This window comes from Gymnodraco acuticeps, unplaced genomic scaffold (genome assembly GCF_902827175.1).
Source record: "Gymnodraco acuticeps unplaced genomic scaffold, fGymAcu1.1, whole genome shotgun sequence".
Classification (NCBI taxonomy): Eukaryota; Metazoa; Chordata; class Actinopteri; order Perciformes; family Bathydraconidae; genus Gymnodraco; species Gymnodraco acuticeps.
Window position 1 is genome coordinate 1 of NW_022992223.1, and position 22,500 is coordinate 22,500.

General features: G+C 39.8%; 2 protein-coding genes across 7 annotated transcripts in view; both read right to left on the reverse strand.

Moving 5' to 3' along the window:
- Positions 1-2,051: 2,051 nt before the first annotated feature.
- eif5a (eukaryotic translation initiation factor 5A) lies at positions 2,052-6,985 on the reverse strand. 6 transcript variants are annotated; one of them, XR_004568071.1, is made up of 6 exons: positions 6,813-6,984; positions 5,217-5,402; positions 4,523-4,627; positions 4,045-4,176; positions 3,375-3,515; positions 2,052-3,118 (listed from the first exon to the last, which is right to left on the reverse strand). XR_004568071.1 is itself a non-coding variant. In XM_034206097.1 (5 exons), the coding sequence occupies exons 2-5, from the start codon at positions 5,382-5,384 to the stop codon at positions 3,483-3,485; spliced, it is 438 nt and encodes a 145-aa protein (XP_034061988.1). In that variant the 5' UTR covers positions 5,385-5,402; positions 6,813-6,984; the 3' UTR covers positions 2,052-3,482. The 6 variants fall into 6 exon arrangements, 5 of the variants coding, with proteins under 5 accessions (XP_034061988.1, XP_034061987.1, XP_034061984.1 ...); XM_034206097.1 differs by having other exon boundaries at positions 2,052-3,515; XM_034206096.1 differs by lacking the exon at positions 3,375-3,515 and having other exon boundaries at positions 6,813-6,983.
- A 3,616-nt stretch (positions 6,986-10,601) lies between these two features.
- The window catches only part of LOC117539759 (TRAF2 and NCK-interacting protein kinase-like), a 50,175-nt gene continuing 38,276 nt past the window's right edge, over positions 10,602-22,500 (reverse strand). The window contains 17 exon segments of the mRNA XM_034206046.1: positions 10,602-10,685; positions 11,319-11,458; positions 13,531-13,690; positions 14,579-14,728; positions 14,917-15,017; positions 15,159-15,293; positions 15,660-15,803; positions 15,912-16,088; positions 16,241-16,349; positions 18,965-19,070; positions 19,582-19,631; positions 19,633-19,752; positions 19,754-19,765; positions 20,760-20,768; positions 21,410-21,433; positions 21,551-21,642; positions 22,007-22,122. Coding sequence (XP_034061937.1) covers positions 10,602-10,685; positions 11,319-11,458; positions 13,531-13,690; positions 14,579-14,728; positions 14,917-15,017; positions 15,159-15,293; positions 15,660-15,803; positions 15,912-16,088; positions 16,241-16,349; positions 18,965-19,070; positions 19,582-19,631; positions 19,633-19,752; positions 19,754-19,765; positions 20,760-20,768; positions 21,410-21,433; positions 21,551-21,642; positions 22,007-22,122 — 1,729 coding nt within the window.

The following is a 22,500-nucleotide window of genomic DNA, read 5'->3' on the forward strand; positions in this document are numbered from 1 at the left end:
ATTTCGTAATTAAAATCTCATTTATAGTCTAGCTAACAAACTTTTTTATCTCAAATAAAAATATTTTATTTAAATAGCTACATAAAATGTAATTTATTATGGAAATATGGGATTATAAAACTCTTGATATATTTAATTTCTACTGTTTGTATCTATGAGAAACATTGCAAATATGAAGGTTATGCCGAACTGACTAATGAACCCTATACTACATATATACTGAACAAACGCCAGTAAAGTGTTCTAAAACCACGGATATTAAATAAAGCATCATTTCTTCTATGGAGACTGGCTTCCTGTCACTGACTATTGAATGGAACACGTGTCAGAAAACGTCAAGATTACTAAGAGCTAATGCTAGCTAATGCTAGTTCATTGGATTCCTTCACTATATAACAACTGACTGTTATAAAATGGGTTGTAGTCTTAACGCTGTACTGTGTTTCAATATATTATGACCAGAATAAGTGGGAAAATGCAAAGAATACATCATTAAAAAGCAAGTTCAGCACCAACAGCCAAGACTTACCGGCGCCATGTTGAGAGACAGGATGAAAAAAGAGGGAACCGGACGTGACGTACGTGACGTAGATAGCGTAGCGAGGAACGCCGGAACGCCCTTACCAAGTATGGTCACCCCAGCACCGTCCAGCACCGTATCTTTCGATACAATTCTAGATAGATTCTCTGCTCTGAGTCACCCCAGTTTCGCTGAAGAAATACACATTTTCACACGCACAGTTGGGGAAAGGGGAAACGCCTCGATTAGCAAGTCATGACGTGCCTGATAGCCTCACATAATCTTTTAACTAACTGTCATTGTTTCGTCATGTCATGTTTAATTTTAATTAACCTCCAACATTGAGTTTCATTTAAATGTCACATAATTGTGTCTTCAAATCAGTTACTGTAGATTTGAGTTTATGCCTGATGTACAGCAACTGTCTGTGCGATAAATTCAGGTCAACGGTTAAAGACATTCAAAACACACCCTGATAATGAACCAGCTGAGCCTGTTAAATCATTCACTACCTGTTTTTAACCCACAATGCCCCGGAACTCTCAGACCAGCCCTTTTCTTTCAGCTGTATTTGTATGGAATTAACAAGCATGCAGAGGGCGAAAAATAACATGCCTACCGATGAGTCAAACAAACCATAACTGGTCTTTCCATCGTGGTGCCACTGCAGGGTATGCCTTTTCTCTGCAGCCATGACTTCCAATGCATACACAACAAAAGATACTCCACAAGAAATATAACCATGAATACCCATAGAGTGCATATCATGGAATTGTTTTTTCTAGTCAGGAGTTTCATTCAAGTTTATAATCTTATTTACTTTGGGTGGCAAACATAGGTTTAATTGCCTTTTTCTAACGAGCTTTTATGGACTTTTTAATGCAAACTCAAACAAGTGTTTGTGCGTAAAGCTCCCATTGATTGTAGGTTATTATATTTGTTAAGATTTCTGCCTTTTTACACAATTGGGGTTTATAAAAGATTAGATAAATTAATTAAAAATAATTCAAATACATTTTAAAAGGCAGGAGTGCTTCAACTTTTTTGGATTATACATCCTCAAATGCAAGAATATTGTGATATGTAAACAATGTAATATACACATGGAAAGCCTTGTGTATTGATTATCATCTTGTCTGGTTGCTTTTCCATTGTTAGTGTGTGCATGTTTATTTTGTACACAATAGAGACTATCTCCATACATTACTATTTCTAAACATAATTTGCCAGAAAAAGAAAGATTACAAAAAAGAAAAAGGTTAAAGATGAATTCAAGCCTTTTTTTGTTCTTAGAAATATTTTATAAATATTGTGAATTGTACCATGATTGTTGCATAGGAACATAATATGACAGTGACAGGACTAAACTTAAAAAGGACATAAGCAACAAAATGTCCAACTTTTATGTATTTAACTATCTTTGCTAGCATTTGAGCACTTAGTCCACCACTTTCTATATTTATTAACAGTTTTACAATTTAAATACTTACAATTACATGAAAGGGATATGAGACAGAAAACCAGACAATAGTTTGCAGTTTTTGTCCATTTGTTTCATCGTTTTATTTTTGCCATCTCGTCAGGTGACAAGGGTCTCGAGTGAACAAAAAGTTTGCAGCTCTACCACCCTGCCCAACCCGATCGAGTCCATCAAAAAGAAACACGCCTCACTGCAAACTGCTTTACACATGACGGAGGCCCACAACGCTACACTCATGCCTCTCAAAACTAAATATAACACTCCATTTGTATTGGGGGTGGCCGGGGCCCCGGTGTACGAGAGGTGTGAGTGCCCCTCCAACTTTTACACAGACAAGAGACTGGCATCACGACGGTAAATCACTGGTTTGTTCCTGTTCTTGGGGAGAAAAAAAACACTTCTCTTTTCTTGGTTTTAAGAGCTTTGACATGCTGAGGTGGACCTCAAGTGCTCATAAGTGCTTGCCATCACCAATCCCAGCGTTTAGGAGAGAAAAGGACTTTGGTTGGGCCCAATCCACACAGGAACCAGAGCTGAGGTCATGCTGGAAAGCAGGATGGCTGCTAAAGGGATGGCCTAAACCCGAATTTAGCATCTACAAGGGGCTACCCTCCCTCCCACTGCTTTAACAACTCAAAACTATCCCCTCTCCTCCCTTCTAAAAGGCTATCTTCAATAATCATACACAAACTGAATCCCGTTGTTATTTAAACATTCAGGAATGTGAGTGGCGAAACAAACACCTTGAAAGCAAAAATAAGCAGGAATGAGCAACTGATCATCATTTTTGAAGTCGTTTTATATAAAGTTACCAAACAAAACCTCAGTGATCAGGCTGACCACGCAGCGAGCTGCAGTGGAACTTCCCAACAGCAATGGAAAGGAGAAAGGAGAAGGGGAGATCAAATAAAATATAAGAGCATTGAGGAGAGAAATCACAACAGAATGATTGAGGTTGTCTGTGAAGGCCGACGCTTTGGTGACAGAACCAATGAGAATGCAAGAGACTGGTTGTAGGTGGTGCTTGTTGCCTGGGCAGCAAAGTCTGTAGTCTATTTGCTGGTCAGGACCTTGGTAGCGACAGCACATTCCTCCCCCATGGCAGAAATGACAGTGACCTGCAGAGAGCACACAACATGTTTAAGTCAATCATCTGAAACTTTACAGACGCAGCTCGATCTTCACACTTTCCACTGGAGTGACAACAATCCTGTCTGCATTAATGTCAACATGATAAGAATAAGAACACATGGCAGACAGATTTCTGCTTCTTCATGAGATGCTATTTATGACAAGCAATGCCGAGAATTTGCCATATCGTCATCAGTTTCAGGTGTCAGGCATCTTCACGACGATAAAATTCAAAATGCATACCACCCAGGACTTGCATCAGAACCAAAGAGTATCTTGTGACCCTCAAGAGTAATTTAACATCTTCGTGCAGAGAGGTCTCACAGGTCATTACAGAGCTGCATTTATTTATTAAGAAGCCACGACAGTGGCATTTGTCCTTTCCTGAAAGGATAAAAACATTTCTTCAGAAAATTTGAATGACCATTTGCATTAATAAAAAATAAAACCCCTTGTTCTTTGTTCCCAGTAGGCTTAGTTCACACCATATATAGTTATATTGAAAAGGTAGCCGGTTTCTAGCCAAAAACTATATCTTACAACATTACATTTAAACACATGACATTATAATTTAACTTTGCCCAATATCAATTTTTACCTAATAGAGTTTGAATGCATCATAATTCTGGCTCTTTTCTCTTTGTATAAATCCTGCTCAGTACTCATGTCCATTGCAGCACTTTTAAAAATAGCTACAGGAATAAATAAAAAGGGTATGACAAGTTGAACTCAAAATGCTGCTTTACTAAAAATTTTTCAATAGAAAACAACCAAACTGATTTTGTTGCAGCAGCTTGCTGTGGTCGCATTCTGCCTTTAAACAATAATCTCATGTGCGACCTGATAAAACATGGTGGCTGTATACAAGGGACCTTTCGCCACAGTGAGTTATTGCAAGAGCTTTGAGACTTACCATGAATTCATCACCAGCTTCAAACTTAGTCTCGATTTCCTTGCCGATTTCGCTCTCAGGGACACGCAGGTCCTCCCTGATATCACCGCTGTCGCTCATCAAGGTCATGAAGCCCTCGTTGATGTTAATCAGCTGGAAAGGAGACGACCAAACCGCAAATTACACAAACTCTGTCCGGTGTTGCACACAAGTCTTATAAATTCAGATGGTAGCGCAAGAGTGATTATTGTCAGGTTTTACAACAAAAGTATTCTTTTTGATTATGCTTATATGAATAATAGTCTTTTTTTTGGAACATCGGTGGCATTTACATAATCCTTTTGTTCATATTGGACGATGGAATTTCCAATGCCAATATTGGAGTTAGGGAAAATGTTCTACCAACAATATTTAAAATTACTTAAACATACATAGTATCAACAAGAAAAAAAATATACCTATATTCATATTCGGCGGCAAAAATGTACTGCCTGAGTACCTGGTAGTCTATCCTCTTGATGGAGGGAACATCCATGTTGTGGGTGGATGGGCACATATCTTCATGCTTCTTGTTGGTGAAGATGTCGATACCAACCATGTTAACCTATGGAAGAAATGGTTTATTACAAAGTGAGGTCAAATATTTAAGAGACCTGTCAGTGTTAGCTTTATAAGACAAAACATGAAGCTTAGGAAAGCACAAAGAAATACAAATGCACCATATGTGGAAAAATTACGCCAAAATTGAATGTCTTTAGTATAGCGCGAAATATAACACGACAAGGACCAGACCCAAAGGAGGTCAGAAGCATTTTCCATTGTTGATTTCAAAACAAAAAGCACCAATAAACAGTGTTAAGTTTTAATCCCCAATTAAGTGATGGCAACTTTGAATATGTACAGCAATTATTTAAATGTTCCATTTAGTGTGAACTCCCAAGTCCCACAGGAGGACAAAGTACATGCAGGGGCACCTTGGTATTTATAAAAAGGAAAAGATAAGGAGACTGCATTACTAAAGCCACACTTCTCACAGCTCGATCAGACTGGTCTGAAATGTGAGAGGCCCGAAGGCCCAAGCCGAGTCTCGGGTCTCTGCCAAACCCTTCTTTGAAACTGCTTGAGTTTTTTATACCAAACTACTGCCATCATTTTTGAGGGGCTACATTACCATACTTTAAGGATCAGTTTACCTTGGCATGTCCGTGCTTGCCGGTCTTGGAGGTGGACATCTCGACAATTTTGCAGGGGCGTCCCTTCAGCACCACATACCCGTTCTTACGCAGAGCAGAGCACTGCATAGGGAAGGTGGCGGAGGCGCCAGACTCGCCAGTCGTGAAGTCAAGATCGGGATCTGACATGGTGATGGGTCAGCGGTGCTGTAAGAGATACGTACAGAAAAATCACCACACTGCCTATCAGAAAATATTCAAACTCAGAAATATAGCAATGACAGGATTTATCCTGGAAGCGTATACCAAATTGGATGTGTAAAGAGTTGAATTGTTTACATGATAGCTGACATAATGAAAGGTTCACTTGTTATAATATATTAAAAATGTGAGTAAAAGCACAAATCCAGACCTGCCTTCTGTAAATGGGAATAATTGTGTCATACATTTTTTTAAGGCATTCTGACTGTTTTTGCACTAAATACTCAAACGAAAAGATGTTCCTCGTTTGAATTCGGGTAAATTATTTTGGGGTAAATACAAATGAATTGCCCTGTTTCTGACTTTACTAGGGTCCCACTGGGCGGGTCGAGCACTGCCATGTAAATAGATATCGCGAGATCTTGGCAAAAGTAGCACTCAATGTTTTACGAAGATTCAATTAAACCCACTCTGAACAAAAAAAGTCCAACAAAATACAGCTACACAAACACTTGGATGACAGCCCGCATCAACACGAGGCCAGGCGGCTTCGCCACTTTAAATACTCACGTTAGCACTTTTGTAAGCAGACAATACAGAACTTCACAACACATCAACATCAGCCTATCAGCTCAATGAGTCACAGTGGTTTTAAATATAACACTGTCTCCCTAAAGGGAATTGGGAGAGTTATTTGAGTAATCTGACATTAACAGACGAGCTGGCGTAAAGCAGGTTAGACGGCCTGGAGTTAACAAGTGCAACAGCGCCTAATAACGTTTAAAAGCCAACTAACAATAACGTCACACGCAAACCATTTGCAAATATTATTGTATAACACAATCTACAAAATTAACAAAGCCTGGTTAGGCAACATTTTTAGCTGTCGAGGTGTATTTTTACCGACTGACTTGCGCTTCTGCTTCACAAATAGCAAATACCGTTTTCCGGCTGTCAGCTAATGGGATGCTAACATGCTAGCTATCCATTCAGCTGCGTCCAAATAAAGCAAAGATTGACGCCCCGTCGGAAGCAGCGGATATGCGGACAGTTGTGTTTTAGTTCCCGACATTTTATTGAAACATAAGGTGATAAATAGCCATCTGATTCTGATTTTCCCTACTAGGAAAAAGGTAGACATTAGCGTGGAGAATGACAAGCGTCTTCTACGAAGAGCGCAGTCGAAGGCCTCATGTCCCTTTGATTCAATCTGTTAACGTTAGCTGGAGCACGGACACCCACACCCCGGACTGCGACCGACAATCTACCGGGACATCAAATAACTACATCGCCAGCTTCTCAAACAATTACATTGGTACTTCAGCGTCTCCGAACCCGTTATTCCTTCAATTAAAAAACCGTTATGCCCCCCGTGTATCCCCCCAAAGGCAGAAACACGCGCCATGCCACACTTACCTTCCAAGAAAAAGAGGACCGAAAGTGCGCAAGCGCGGCCAACTTTACTGCAGCAGCAGCACCCGTACCGTAGAAGGCGAGGGAGAGGGGTGTATGCTTTCCGGTGGCAGCCTGGCAGAAAGGGATGCCAGGTCGAAGGAAATCCAACCTGGCAACCTACATACAGTACGGGGCATCATCTACTGTTTTTTATTTTTCAAGGGTGCAAAAGGCGTGTCTTACAAAACTAATGACAGAACCTTTTCAGTCATGGCCTTTTTTTGTAGGGATGCACAATTCATCAAAACGTAATACAAATCGTATGGGTTTTTGCAATAATAACATTGTTGTTATTATTTGTTACAGCCAAAAATATGTGCTAGAACTATTCTGATATAAGTATTGTGGTGCTGCATCGATGTCTCAGCCTACACGTTATTCTAAATATTTAATAATCTGTGTTTGGAACAGATCACACCATAATGACTAATATAAAGCATTTTTCAATCATAATATTGATTGTGAATCATATTGGAATTGCAAACAGGTGTATAACAACAGGTGTATTATCAAAGCACTGTGAGCGTAAGTGTAGCCCCACAGAACTGCAAGTACAGCTTTAACTCAAGCTACTTTATTAATATCTAATTAAGTATTTCGGTTGATGAACTCGGTTCGGCACTGAGGTCAAGCACAAATCTTTGAGCAGATTTATTTTCTTCGGCCTATGCATCAGTCCTAAGTAATTAATAGTGCACACTTAACACTTTGTTAAATGTAGATTGTATGGTATTGAAAGAATCCAAAGTCCTTTAAGAGGTGAATCATCACATTGGGTAAAATATAACGTTAATGTTTTTTGGAGGATTTGGTTATGAAATTCAAAAAAAGGACCTGCAAACACAATTTTGCCAGGGCCCTTTGTTCAACTTCATGCTAGTAGCACATGTCTTTCTCAACAAATGTGTCGTATAAATGAATTGAAAAAGAAAGAGAGTGGAGCAGGTGTTGTTGCTGTACAAGGAGAGGACATTTATTGTAGATTTTTCAACATCACAGATGTGTGTTACCAGACTGAGGTCGTCTTTTTGACTGATTCCAGTGATTCAGACAAGGTGAAAACGTACACTCACATGCTCATCTACACATACACACACGCACACACACACTCACAGGCTGACAGCCGTACATACGTTCAGTCCTGATACGTACAAAAATTGAAATACAAATACAATTAATACCACAATAAAAACATTGTATTTTTTTCTTTTTAGAAATTCTTATAGCTATGGTTTTCTATTCTGTAGAAAGACAACTAAGCTTTTCATTAGTGAACATATTATTTTTTTGTCTTCCTCTAAAATGATCAGTAAGATATCATCATTAACAAAAATTCTTACAGTATATATATCTTTTTATCTATGGTCTCTCACACGGACCCTGACCTTTATTCACAGGCTGATTAATGCTAACATCCTGCCATGGAAAACTTGTAACATCCTTTAGAGATCAATGAACAATCAAAAGAAATATCAGTAAAAGAGGGAACATCTGTCCTTCCACTCTCTCTTCTCTAGCAGCCTGATCACAATCCCACAAACATCAGCGTTTACAGAGACAATCATCAAAGGGTAAAAAAGTAGAAAATGTCCTCAAAAGTGATGCTGGAGCCCGCCCTGCTCGCTCTGTATAAGCTGCTCTAAGTGTGAGCATCAACAAAAAATATAAATTTGATGGTAAATGTATAATAATCCAGTCTGCGAATCTTGATTTATCTGACTGTTTCCTCATGAGATAAAAGCACAGAGACAAAGCTAAGTTTCAAAACGTTGAATGTACAGCTCAGTGTAGAAAGGTTTGGTCTCTCAGCGTCCCAGCTTTGACAGTCTGTGTATTGCCTTAAAACTTACAATTTATAATACGACAGGTAAAATTGTTTGTCACCATGCAAAATGCACCAACTTAATAAACAGGTATGAACTACGCAGAAGAAAGAGTCAACTTGAGGTGTCAACCCAAACAAATCTTTGTTGTGTAATCCAGTCCTTGATGGGACAGATTTGACAGAGGTATGAAATAAAAGCGAAACTTTCTTGTTTTCTTTCTTGTGTATTCTCACCTGCTTTTGCAAAAAACTGTCCTTAACATCAAAAGTGAGTATTTATACACAGTGGTACACAGAACAGCAGGGGACATAACACAAAGGTGGAACTTCCAGAAGTTGGCAACTACTCTACGCCAAGTCCCTTTTGTGAGAAATTATGTGAAGTTATTGTGTTGCTGTTGCAGCAATAATACAATAGTCTACAACCTTCCTTCCCCTGCCAGATATACACCAGGACAAAGAAGCCGTGCATCCTCAACAACAAGTATAAAATCCCCCATTTTCCACTGCATTTTCTGTAATTATTTTTCTTCTAAAGGGGGAAGAGACAGAAGGTGTTTCAGCAGCAGCACTCAAAAGTGAGTGTTCACACTGTGAGCAACACCATCATAAAGTCCTTTCATTTCCTACAGACAGAGGAGCAATGATCAGGGGAAAAACATAGCTCCACTTTTCCCGGTTTTATGGATTGTGATGTGCTTTAATCATAAAACATCTGACAGCGCTAAGAGAAACACCCTTTGAGGTTTTGCTACAAGATGTGAGTCTAGAAAACATCCATGAAGATCAGTCATCACTTTTCATCATATACTATAAAATCTGAATTCATATTTGGTCTTATGATGATAAAAAGGCTGATTCAGCGTACATCCACACTTAGACGGAAAAAGCTGGAAAATAATGAGTGTTTACATCAGGTTTTTAGGTTGTTGTAAAGATTATTTGTCATATAACACAAATTAGGGAAAGGCAAATGTTTTTTAAAGGTTAGATGAGTCTAATGAAGTCTTCTATATCTGCCAAATACCTGATTCCTATCTGTCAGATAAATGATGAATGATAGCACTCAATATTCAGGGGAGACAAAATATGTTTTTATTTGTCCGTCAATATTTTAGATATACAAGAGACAGTTATTTTTAATATCGGTTTATCAATCGTGAGTAATATCTTTTGTGATATATTCAACAAGTTTATTGTATTTTTTAAATATTTGGTGCAGCCCTAATGGCAGATTGAGGTTGTCTTCCAACGACTCATTCTTGCTTGTCCACAGCTCAACATTTGGTGAGAGTTTATGGATTTTTACACATTTATTTTGGAGATAAAAACACAATTTAGTTTGGACAACCTTAGCCAGCCTAGTGCGGATGTACTGCAAAGTGATTTTGGTGACTTTTAAACCAGCTGCATTTGCTATTTTGGTCATTTTGAAAGTTTTCTTCTTCTGTTTACCTTAGAAAGTAGGATTTTTTTCTTACTATGACCCAGCCCTGTAAAAGCTGTATGATTGAATTCAGCCCACCTGCATCTTCACCAACAAGCAGGAAATCATGCTCGCAGTGTGAACACCCTGTCAGGAATCATTAATGTGCTACACAGAGATTTTCTCCAGGAAGTCAAAGGCTACTCGGCGTGATGTCATCGTCCTTTAAAGTCTGGAATAAAAACCCTCAGGAAACGTCCACAGCGAAGGCCGCTGTCAGTGTGTGGAGTGACCTGCAGCGCCACCTAGAGGTTGGATGCTGTTTTTACTGCGAGTTTACTCCAGTTGCAATTTCGTCCCTTCAGCAGCTCGTTGATTTCCTCCAGACACACATTGTACACACACACACACACACACACATACACACAAACACACACACTGTCCTCCTGATGTCGGCCAATGTTCAGAGTGAAGAAGAGGAGGCTCGTGTTGTTGAAGGTTACCAGTTCATCATGGAGCTTCTGTTGAGGGTCATGAAGAAGACTTGGCTGCTTCCTCCAGAGCGCACCGAGGCGAAGAAAACCTGCAGGGAGGAGAGGTAATAATACAGTAGATATGATGCAGCTTATTTACTTAAATATTGATTGGAAAAATAAACAACAAAACAAAAAAACATTTCTTTATGGCTGTTGACAGTGTTCCTCTGATGTATGGAGTTATACAAAGAGATTTCCAAAGTTCCTTTTGTAAAAGTCTTGAAAAATGAATCAGAACATTTTAGCAAATTAGCACCTTTATAATAACATAAGGGTAATTTTAGATTTCTTGTTTTGTTCTGTTTCTATATCATATTAAACAAATACACCTTTGGGTTTTGGATCACCTATTTATAATTATTTTCTGAAATTCTTATAGACCATTAACTGATGAATCAAGAAAAGGTTATTGACAAAATAATTGAAAACGGAAATAATCTTGCAGTTTCAGTCCTACTTGAAAGAAAAACAGAAAAACATTACCCGTCTTAACCACAGGACGGCTCAAAAAGCACTTTAAGCACATTTTAAAGTACATCCGTTAAATGGTTCTACTTTTTTAACCCAGACACAGAATCTCAGTACGATACGATCAAATATATCATATATATAAGGTTGAGCCTGTTTTCTCTGGTAGTTGTAAATGTTTTTCGGGTCGTGCAGGTGTTTTTAGGACTCACCTTGTCGTTCCTCTCCGATAGGAACTTCAGTCGCTGAGCTCGCTTGTGCATGAAAACTCCATCGAGGTGTCCCGTCTCCACGGAGCGGATCTCAATGGCCTTCTCTCCCCAGCCCATGATCTGGTTGGAGTGGATGTAGGCTGCAAGGACACACACACGCATACACACACACACGCGCACACACAAACACAAACACACAGAGGGGGATTGGACAGGAGAAGACTCAGCACCAGTCTCACATCCAAGCCAGTCACACATCCTCCGCCTCACCTCTGGGAGGAGATTATTGCAGCAGTTTCTGACCGATTTAAAACGATAGCAAGCTCTGATGTTGATATATATGAGTTATTGGAGCACCATTGACTGATGTAGGATGTCTGAGATTTGCAGCATTAGTGACAAATTCAGCTTTTTTTACAACTGCTCTACTATAAAACATTACAGTGGGAAGGTTTCGAGCCAATGAGATTAGAAACTCGGTGGAGGTGAAATGCTAATAATCTGGTCGAACAATTTAAGTGTGCGCTACAAAGTGATGGAAAAGCATCAGCAGAGAAGGTCCAGCTGGCAATGATGAGCACCTTCCTCTGTCACAGAGATAACATCCAGTGGAAGGTTTTTTTCCCCTCTTGCAATAAAGTTTTTTGCCGTTGTCGAGTGAAAACGTTACGACGATGCGGTATTTATGATTGTCCTTGAAGGGAGGAGGGGGCTGAGGCCGGACTTGGCTGTGAGAAACTCTGGTTTAACATTAAATACACACAAACATGTTAACAAGAGATGATGTCCACATACAGAGCCAACAGTCAAATATCATCATCATTCAGGATATTGTACACTGAGAAAGGCTGAATGGGAAAACACTGAAGATTTGACTCCGATCATAAAATCCAAGATCCATCCCTGATGTGCTTGAGTTTCCTCTCCATGTGTTTTGACTGAGTGTGACTGAGTGTGTACAAATAATAGATGTATTGGTTCTGCTGAATTACAGAAATATTTTGTTTTTGGAGCTGATGCAATCAGGGATGAATGTAAGATTTTTTGGAAATATTTAATACAGAACAAGAGAACAGACCAACAACACACAATCATTTCTCCCCACATTAGAAAAACACGTATTTAAAAAAGTAGTGTTTAAAGGAAAAGTGTGTGTGCTCATGCAGTCAATGGACTTCCAACACTCGACATTAAAGAGATACAATCAGTTTTTGGGTTGTTATTTTTTGGTAAACTCACCTGTAAAGCAATGAAAACATTGACACCAGACCTCTGGTTTGATTTGTTTTATTATCCTGATGTGACACATAACTATTTTTTTCTATTTGATATTGCATGAATTTATAAATGTCATGATACTAATGACATTTATTTATTCTTCTTCACTTATTTCACCCCTTTTTTGTGTATTTCTATCCACCTATGGTTAAGCTTTTTTGCCAATTTTGTATGCTAATGGTTGTAATATATTTAGTTGTATTTTTACAATTTATGTGAGCTTAACTTTGTTTTGTTGCGAGAGGGTCAGCTTGACCTCTCCATTTAATTGCTTAAATATCTGGATTATATGCAGTCTCATGTTAGTGCAACAACAACAAAAAAACCACATATTTTAATGTCTGAATTTTAAAATACTAAAGTACTGATATTTGTATGTGCTTCATGTATCAACTGATATTTGTATGTGCTTCATGTATCAACTGATATTTGTATGTGCTTCATGTGTCAGCTACTGATATTTGTATGTGCTTCATGTATCAACTGATATTTGTATGTGCTTCATGTGTCAGCTACTGATATTTGTATGTGCTTCATGTATCAACTGATATTTGTATGTGCTTCATGTGTCAGCTACTGATATTTGTATGTGCTTCATGTATCAGCTACTGATATTCTGTGAAAATGTTATTATGAAGCAACAGAACCATCAGTTTCACATGGATGATTTGAGCTCCTACTGTTTGTTCTCATCATGTAAACAAATAAAGTTATTAAACCTTCCAAAAGCCTGTTGTATCCCTTTGATATGAAACAGGTGATACTACAATCTTCTTGTTTTAGCGGAATGCAGAAGGCAGGAGGAGAGAGAGGAGTGTTGCTTTGAACGGAGGAGGAAGAGGAGATAGTAGAAGTGAGGGTGAAAGGATGATCCGATCATAGAGGTCAGAGGTCAGTGGGGTTGAGGGAGAAACGAGCTGATTGGTTGACGTACCGACGGATGTGGGCATCTCGCCCCACTGCAGCACCACGTCTTTGGTGATGCGTCCGTAGGTGTTGACGTAGACGCCCTCGTCCTCGTAGCACAGCAGCATCTCCATGCCGTCCGTCTTGGGCAGCACCACGATGGCGTGTGGGGTCACCTGACCCTGAATCTGCGAGGAGGGGGGGGGGGTGAGGAGTTGGGGGGGGGGGGGGGGGGGGGTGAGGGGGGGGGGGGGGGGGGGGGGGGCAGGGGATTAGGATCCGCTGTGATCACTAACCCCCCCACTGTCCCCTCCCTGAGTGAGGAGAAACTGCTGCAACAATATAGGCTCCCGCTCCATATGCAGCCACGCAATCGCCATGGAAACAGACATGAGCGTGATTCATGTAAGGCGGTCGCCGTGGTTACGGTCTACTTCTCCCTTATCCCCCCCTCCCCCCATCCGTATCTTACTGTAACCAGACCGAGGTTAGAGGAGGACACCAACTATCCCACAACATCACTCATTCATTGAGTCATTAAAGCAGGTCATTCAATCACTCACTAAGTCAGCTGTCCATTCATTCAATCCCTCATTTATCCATTCACTACTTTATTTATTCACATATTCATTCACTCACTCACCAAGTCAGCTGTCCATTAATTCAATCTCTCTCCTGTCCATTATTATTTTGTTTATTCACTTATTGATTAATTCACTCACTCATTTAGTAAGTTGTCCATTCACTCTTTTATCATCATCACTAATTATTTATTCACCCACTAATTAATTAATTCACTCATTATGGCAGCAATCCCTGTATCCAATCAATCCTTATTCTATCCATTAATTCATCTATTGACTCACTCATTCATTCAATCATGAAGGCAGCCATCCTTTCATTCACTCTTTTATCCGTTCACTTAACCAGAAAGGAACCACTCATTTAAACATTCAATCAAATGCAATTAAATACAATTAATGTCTAGATATGTAGATATACACACACACACACACACACACACACACACACACACACACACACACACACACACACACACACACACAGACACTAACATGTGAGGGGATGTAGATGTCGTAGGGGCTTCCAGAGTCCACATCAATGACGTGGAAGCCGACACTGGAGCCATAGATGACCTTTAACCTCTGACCCTCCTCCACCGTCAGGTCCACCAGCTGAGGGCGGTGCTGCAGCTCAGTGAACGACTGCAGAGGAAAACATTTATTAAACACAATAAACATAGAGAAAACAAATATAAGTTAATTTGAAAAGGTTTAAAAAGTAAACCACCAGTTGCCCAACATTGACATTGTATTCAAACATACAGGGTCAACTTTAGTCTTGTTAGAGGTATTTTACCACTTGTATCCAACTGTTTAACACCACATCTAACCTTGAAGGCCATAAACTTGTGGTAAGGTTTAGGCGCCCAGGCGTAGATCTCCACTGCGTTCTTCAGAGCAATCACCAAAAACTTAATCCTCTCATATTTCACTGCAGAAAGAATGAAAGCATTAAAACAGTCAGATATGCAGGACCATATATACACAAATCATTAAAAAATATGCTTGAGTTGCAATTATCCCATCCATACACAACTGTCCTCACAATATACATAAAGGTGTGTTTTCTTACCGACTTTGTAGTGCACGCAGCCCTCCAGCTCCCCGACAGTGATCCAGCCTTGTTTCTTTTCCACTTCAGGGTCATTGTGTAATATCCTGTTCCTTAGCCAGGACAGGTAGTAAACTCGCAGCTTGTTCTTCTTCCCTGGTATGGAAAGGAAATCAGTTCAGAGAATTAATATTCAGGTTTGTATATTTCAGTTAAAAGTACTGCACTTCAGTATTTCTACTCTACATTGCCGTGTTTTTTAGTGTTATGTATTTGTTTGTATTTTTTGCACACCGGGACAGAGTTGCACTCTGAATCTCGTTATACTCTGTGTATAATGACAATAAAAGGCTTTAACTTAACTTTAACATGTCACAGGTTAATATCGTACTTTTTACTTCACTACGAATGCAGCTTTGGATAATTTCTCGATTCAAGGTTTTTACTCCCCATGAATCTCTAGATGAATTTCAATGTAATAATAATAACCCAGAAGCATCATATATGATATTAATTTCCCACCTGAGATGGTGACAAGGACGTTGAGTCCCTCCAGGACGTCCATCTGTTGAAAGCGCCGTCGATTAATCAGATTATAAACTTTCCCTTGACCGCTTCGATCCAGCAACATCAGGCCATTCTCCGTCCCCACCAGCAGATTCACTCCTGCACAAAAAAAAGTCACGTTTTTTATGTCTGTATTAAATGCATTGAATGTACAAACAAACAAACATACAAATGAATACATAAATAAATAGGATTCCTCTGTCTCACCCCAAAGAGCTGCACAGAGGATCTCAGAGTTGAAGCGTTTCTTGTATTTGCGGATCTCGGGCGTGTCGCTGTGCGGCCGGATGTTGGTCGGGTTAACATTGACTACGGAGATCTTTCGGGCCTCATTGAGCCGCGCCTGCTCCTGCTCCTGCTTCATAAGCTCGTCAGAAAAAAGCGCTGCAACACAACAAAACATTACATTATCATTTTGAGAGATTAAAGCAATAAATTGTGAAGCAGACTGTAGGTTTTCTTCCGGTAAATATCCCGGTAAAATACCTGTTATATCATCTTGATTTTCACCAACTACCACTGTGATTAATACATACATGAGGCAGAAGTGTTATCGTCGTCGTCAGTCGGTGAGGTCCCGTAAACCCTCGGATCTACGAACGGAGTGAAGGAAGACTTGGATCCTCCGCTGCTCCCCATCCCGTACTGCACATTACACAAATAAAGAATCAAGTAAATGACATGTTTGTCAGATGGTTTGTTAGTTTTGTGGAAAGCTAATGAAGCAGGTAGCTGTTGAAATGAAAGAGTTGGTTCAGCGAAAGATTTAACTTTCTCTTTTCTTTCTCTCATTTGTCACGATAATGAAAACCCTTTATGGCCTCATCCTTCGTAATAGAGTGGTGCAGGAATGAGTCCTAAACCTGAAAGTGACTTAGCATTTTATGTTCCTGGTAAAAGGTTGTGATTAATACAAGCTAAAGAGATTTTAACTGTTTGTTCTACGACGCAAAATACACTGAACAAAAATATAAACGCAACACTTTTGTTTTTGCTCCCATTTTTCATGAGATGAACTCAAAGATCTAAAACATTTTCTATATACACAAAATAACCATTTCTCTCAAATATTGTTCACAAATCTGAAAGAATCTGTGATAGTGAGCACTTCTCCTTTGCCGAGATAATCCATCCCACCTCACAGGTGTGGTATATCAAGATGCTGATTAGACAGCATGATTATTGCACAGGTGTGCCTTAGGCTGGCCACAATAAAAGGCCACTCTAAAATGTGCAGTTTTGCTTTATTGGGGGGGTCCGAAAACCAGTCAGTATCTAGTGTGAGGGGTAGGGTTAGGGTTAGGGTAATGTTGTGAATCGAGTGGCCCATGGTGGTGGTGGGGTTATGGTATGGGCAGGCGTATGTTATGGACGACGAACACAGGCCACTCGATTCACAACATTACCCTAACCCTAACCCTACTCCTACTCCTCACACCAGATACTGACTGGTTTTCGGACCCCCCCAGACCCCCCCCAATAAAGCAAAAATGCACGTTTCAGAGTGGCCTTTTATTGTGGCCAGCCTAAGGCACACCTGTGCAATAATCATGCTGTCTAATCAGCATCTTGATATGCCACACCTGTGAGGTGGGATGGATTATCTCGGCAAAGGAGAAGTGCTCACTATCACAGATTTTTTCAGATTTGTGAACAATATTTGAGAGAAATGGTTATTTTGTGTATATAGAAAATGTTTTAGATCTTTGAGTTCATCTCATGAAAAATGGGAGCAAAAACAAAAGTGTTGCATTTATATTTTTGTTCAGTGTACATCAGTAAATACCCCACTGGGGAATTTTAAAAAAGAGCGAAGTGTCTAAATGAGATGACTAAACGTCATCACGCCGAACATTAGCCGCCTTTAGCTTAGCGGTGGTGACGTGAAGTCATGAGACCATGCTGTAGTTCATTTATAGCATAACGTTAACTATTAACTTAAAAAATAGCAAGGTGTTATGTGGAGATTATCCTGCTGAACAGAATGTGTAATAACATAAACGTTTCTCTGCCACGGAGCTTATTGTTACTTCAGCGTTTGCATACAGAAATACCACATTCCTGCACCACTTTATTCAAATGTCACTTATATTTAAGTGTTCAAGTTTTAGTGTAAGATACATGCATCATGTACTCAGGGTGGAGGACGTTTTCTGAATCTGGAAAACTGAGAGAGGGAGGAAGAAAGTGGGATAAAAACGAGCAGAGCAAACACGAGCAGGGGAGGAAATAAATCATTTTTTTCCCAATCACTGGAGCCAGCGATTGAAATAGAGCAGGGCAGGAAATTAAAGGTGCCACATCATTTTTAATCATCATGCAAAGAGCCTCGGTTCCGAAAAGTCTTGTTGCTCTAAGATACAAAAAGAAGCTGCAATATTACTGTGGTGAAATATATTGATTGAAGAAATTAACATGTATACCTTATTCATTGTTTTAGTAGTAAAACTGCACATATTTTGGGTTATGCTTTTTAATGAAAAGACATCATTTAAAATTGATTTTATGAAGTGATTTGGGTTGTATGACATGTGCATTAAAAAGCCAAAAATCAAGAGTTATGTTTCTTGGCGTTTGATTGGTGGCAACGGCTAATTTCCCCCTGATAAGGAGCAGGTGGAGGTGTGACAGGGTGAACAGGTGGCAGGGTGCTGGTCTCAGGTGTGGGTGGGGGTCAGGGTTATCTGGGCCGAAAGTGGGGTGCAGCTACACCTACTTGGGCCCCGGGTGCGTCTCCAGGGGAGACAAGGGGAGAGTGGCTTTGCTGCACCAAATCGGGAAGATTGGCGTTGCCGGAGAAACCATTGCTGGCGGCGGAGCTCCGCCTCCGTCTGCCGTGTTTCTGCAGAGAGAGATGGGTGCAGCCAGGCTTTGATTGACAGCTCAGGTGAAGGAGGGGCGGAAACCTGCTGTGTGCGGCTGTGTTTGGTTTTTAGAGAAGGGGGCGGGTGGGCACTGAATCCAGAAGAAAGAGCCCCTTTGTATATTTAACAAACAGAAACCAGAGTCCTGCACAGGTCAGAAAACGCTGGCACCATCATAACAAAGAAGTAAAAGCGAATTTCTCTGAGCAGATTAGCTGGGAGGACACTGAATGTCAAACAAATAGATAGGAGCACAAATAGAACATCTAAATCAAAACGCTGTGAAGCCAGCACCTCTGCCAGAAGAAGACACAATGTGTACACAGAGCCTAAGAGGATAAAGGGAGGGTCCAGTTATTATTATTGTGAAGTCAGAGAGGTCAAAGGTGGTCTCACCTCTCTCATCATCAGGGTGCCGTCCTGTGAGCTGTTTCCATACGAGTCATCATTGTGACCTCCCAACATGCTGAAGGCCTCGTTCATAGCTTGACCCGCATTTGGCCTGAAAGACACAAGTCAAACATAAATGCATTTTTACTCAGTATAGTTATTTTGTTATCAGTGTTCCCACAAATACTTAAAAAGTCTTGAAAGGCAAGAAATGTATTGATCTACAAAATAAGACCGTGATTGTTATAACTCGTATTAGTTTCAAACGATTTAAAATGTGCTAAGACATGTTAAGTAGGATGGTATGAATTATTTGTTCTGACTTAATTACTAAATGCGACCAACAAGAGCAGTGATGGTGAACCATAAAATACAAAAAGGTTCCGGGTTATTAAACCAAAACAAAGAGCTGAACTTCCATAATTCTTGACCGGGAAAGGAAACTCCTAATCATTATTATAAAATGACTACAGATCCCCAGGTAAAACTAGTCTTGTGCTATAGGGCTTTTTAACGATCTATGATAGGACTCCATTGTACCATATGAAGTGGACACTATATCTTAGTGTTTGCAAGGGCAGTGAGGGATCATTTCCTGTAGGATATTTAACAGGATCACTCACATGATCCGCGGTATGTCGCTGACGGCCACGGTCCCATCACTCGCCCCCCCCCTCCCCCTCCTCATCCTCGCTGCTGTGGGAGTCTTCGCTGGAGGAGGAGTAGTCGGTCACTTTGACTGGGGGGCGGCTCGTCTCCTCGCCCTGACGGAGCTCCCGCAACTCTTTGGCCAGAAGCCGTCAGGTCCTGCAGGAAAAACACAAAATGTGAAAAAAATCTAAATATCCCACATGTATTTCTCCTGACTGCAGAAATGGTAGTAGAAGTATTAAGATATTTTATTTAAAAAAATATATTAATACTTCTTATAACGATGCGTTTTGAACATTTTCTTAGCTTAGACAACTTATGCATCTACCCAAACATTATTGACAGTTGTCATGGTTGCAGCTTTATTGCTGAATGAAAAATAAGTAGTTAAAAAAATATCAGAAACTTTAAATGTGCAAAAAATAAAAAAGAATACTTGAAAGAATCTAGCTGTGTTTACAAAAAACAACTGAATGTTGACCTAGAAACACTCAAAGTTGGTGCAAATATTTTTCAAGCCCTTGGATTAATATGCTTAATTCATTATACGACATGGCAATATCTATAATATATATATCAATACATGTTATGACTACTAAAAGCTAAATTCGAAAGATTAACCGAATAAAATAAAATGAATAAACATGATCTTATAGAATACAGTGAAGTAATAAGCTGCCTCTAAAAAATTGAAATAAAAGAACATGAAACAAACAAAAAAAAATATTTTAAATGTTAAAACAGCTCACAAAGTTTCCATTTGTATTAAGCTAAATGCAACTTCAAGCTAATTGTGTTTCTACTTCAATTTTGATAGACTAGCAGAAGAAATTAAAAGGTATATTTGTTGAAGCCACTAGTACTACTAACATCTCAGAATGAGGCAGCTTGGAAGAAACAAGCAGGTGAGAAAAAGGTGAACGGGAGTTTTACTATTTGTGGCACAAGCTTTTAGTGAGATTATTTTACATTTTAGCCACATGAGTGTGAGAGGTTATAGTGGGATGGGCGGTGAGCAGAAGGATAGCGCTAAAAAGCTTAGGCTTAAATGTCAAAGTTCAGGGCTTTTTAATTCAGCCTCAGCCGCAAACAAAAAGGTTGTAAAGTGGCAGGAAGTGTGGTGTAGGAATGGAGAGGGGGTTTATCTTACCAACTCCTCCTGATGAAAGAGAGAATGGGAGAAAGAGAAAGAGAAAAAGTGTGACTGGAAATGAAATATGAGAGCAGATATGTGTGAACAGGAAGGGGTGAGATGCAGACATGACTCCTACAGGAAATCATCAACGACATCTTCATTTCTGATACAAGAGTAAAACACAAAGAGCATCATTTAATCAGAGAGAGAAACATAGTGGTTTAGGCGTTCACACTGATAGGTGTCATATTCAACATGCCATATTGTGTGATTAACACATCTGTCTGTGTACGCGACTTGCATATATACAAGAGTGGCTTTAAAAATATTCATTGATTTAAGGTTATTCTTTTGTTGAACGATATTGTGGTATTTTAGATATAGTTGTCTCAGTAAAATGTATATATGAGCTGCTATTCTTTCATGCAATGCAGTCCATCTGAAAACAGCCCTAGGCAACAGCAACTGATGTTTTTTTGTATGCTTTGTAACGGGATGGAAAAACAAGATGTGAGAGTCATAAATAAAACTTCTGTAGGATTGCAGAGCTGTGCAAGAGTCCAAAGGGACAGGTGAGTGCAAGGGGAGGAGAGATAGATTTCACTGAGAGGTGTGGAAGGAGGGGTTAGGCAGAGACAGGGTGAAGGAGGAGAAATGTCACTAACCTCGTCTACAGCTCTCTTATAGCTCTGAGGAGCGAGGAAGGAAAGAATGAGAGGAAGAGAGTGAAAATGGACAGCAACGTGGTTAGTTCAGTGTGTGTGTTTGAGTGTGTTTGGAGTGTGTTTGAGTGTGTGTGTACTCACTGCAGGCCGGCTGGGTCGTGTCTCTCTGCCGTCCTCTTTGTTCTCATGGGAAGAAGAAAGATTTGAGCCCTCAGTCTTAACTGCTTGGTTACCTGAACAAAAAAATATATAAAAAATGTAGTACATTTTAGAAACCAAAACTTGTTTTATGGAGTGTGGACATTTTGGAAATACATTTGTTTTTGAGGAAGGTGAAGACTTAGACTTAGACCAAGTGAGAAAACATTTTTAAATGTAGGGAAATGTTTGAGAAATTTGAGGATATTTATCGATGAGTGAAGACTTTTTGGGAAACTGAGGATTTTTGAGTGGAAGTGGAAACCTTACAAAAAATGAAAATATATTTTTGTAAGTTGAGGAAGGAGAAGACAATCAAACCATTTTGTATTCATTCAATGAATGTCGTCAAAGAAGTAGGGAGTATAGAAGCACAAACGTGTGTGTGTGTGTGTGCACCTCTCTCGTTGGACCCCCCATGGGAGCTCGGGGTGCTGGAGCTGGAGGAGCTGCCACTGCTTGTCTTCTTCAGTGGCGTATCCAGAGAAATGTCCGTCCTCCGCAGGTCGGGGTTGCTGAGGCAACACAAATACAGTGCCGTCTCATTCATAAAAAAAAAAATCCGACATCATCATGTGTGTGAGTTTGTGTGCGTGTCCCTGATGCAAGTTCAAAACATGCCTTAAAGATTTGCTACACTGTTTCGTGTATAGCATGATGAAACAAGCTTCAAATGCATGTCATTGTGGGAGATAAACTAAATAAAATATTTTTTGTTTTACTTGTGTATTTTGGTGTGTGTGTATGTGTGTGTGTGGCCTAGCATTACTATACTTGTGGGGACCTAAATCTGTTTACACAGTGACGTGTGGGGACTCGCCTCCCTTATGGGGACAAAATGGAGGTCCCCATGAGGGGAATCATTCATTTTAGGGTGAAGACTTGGTTAGGTT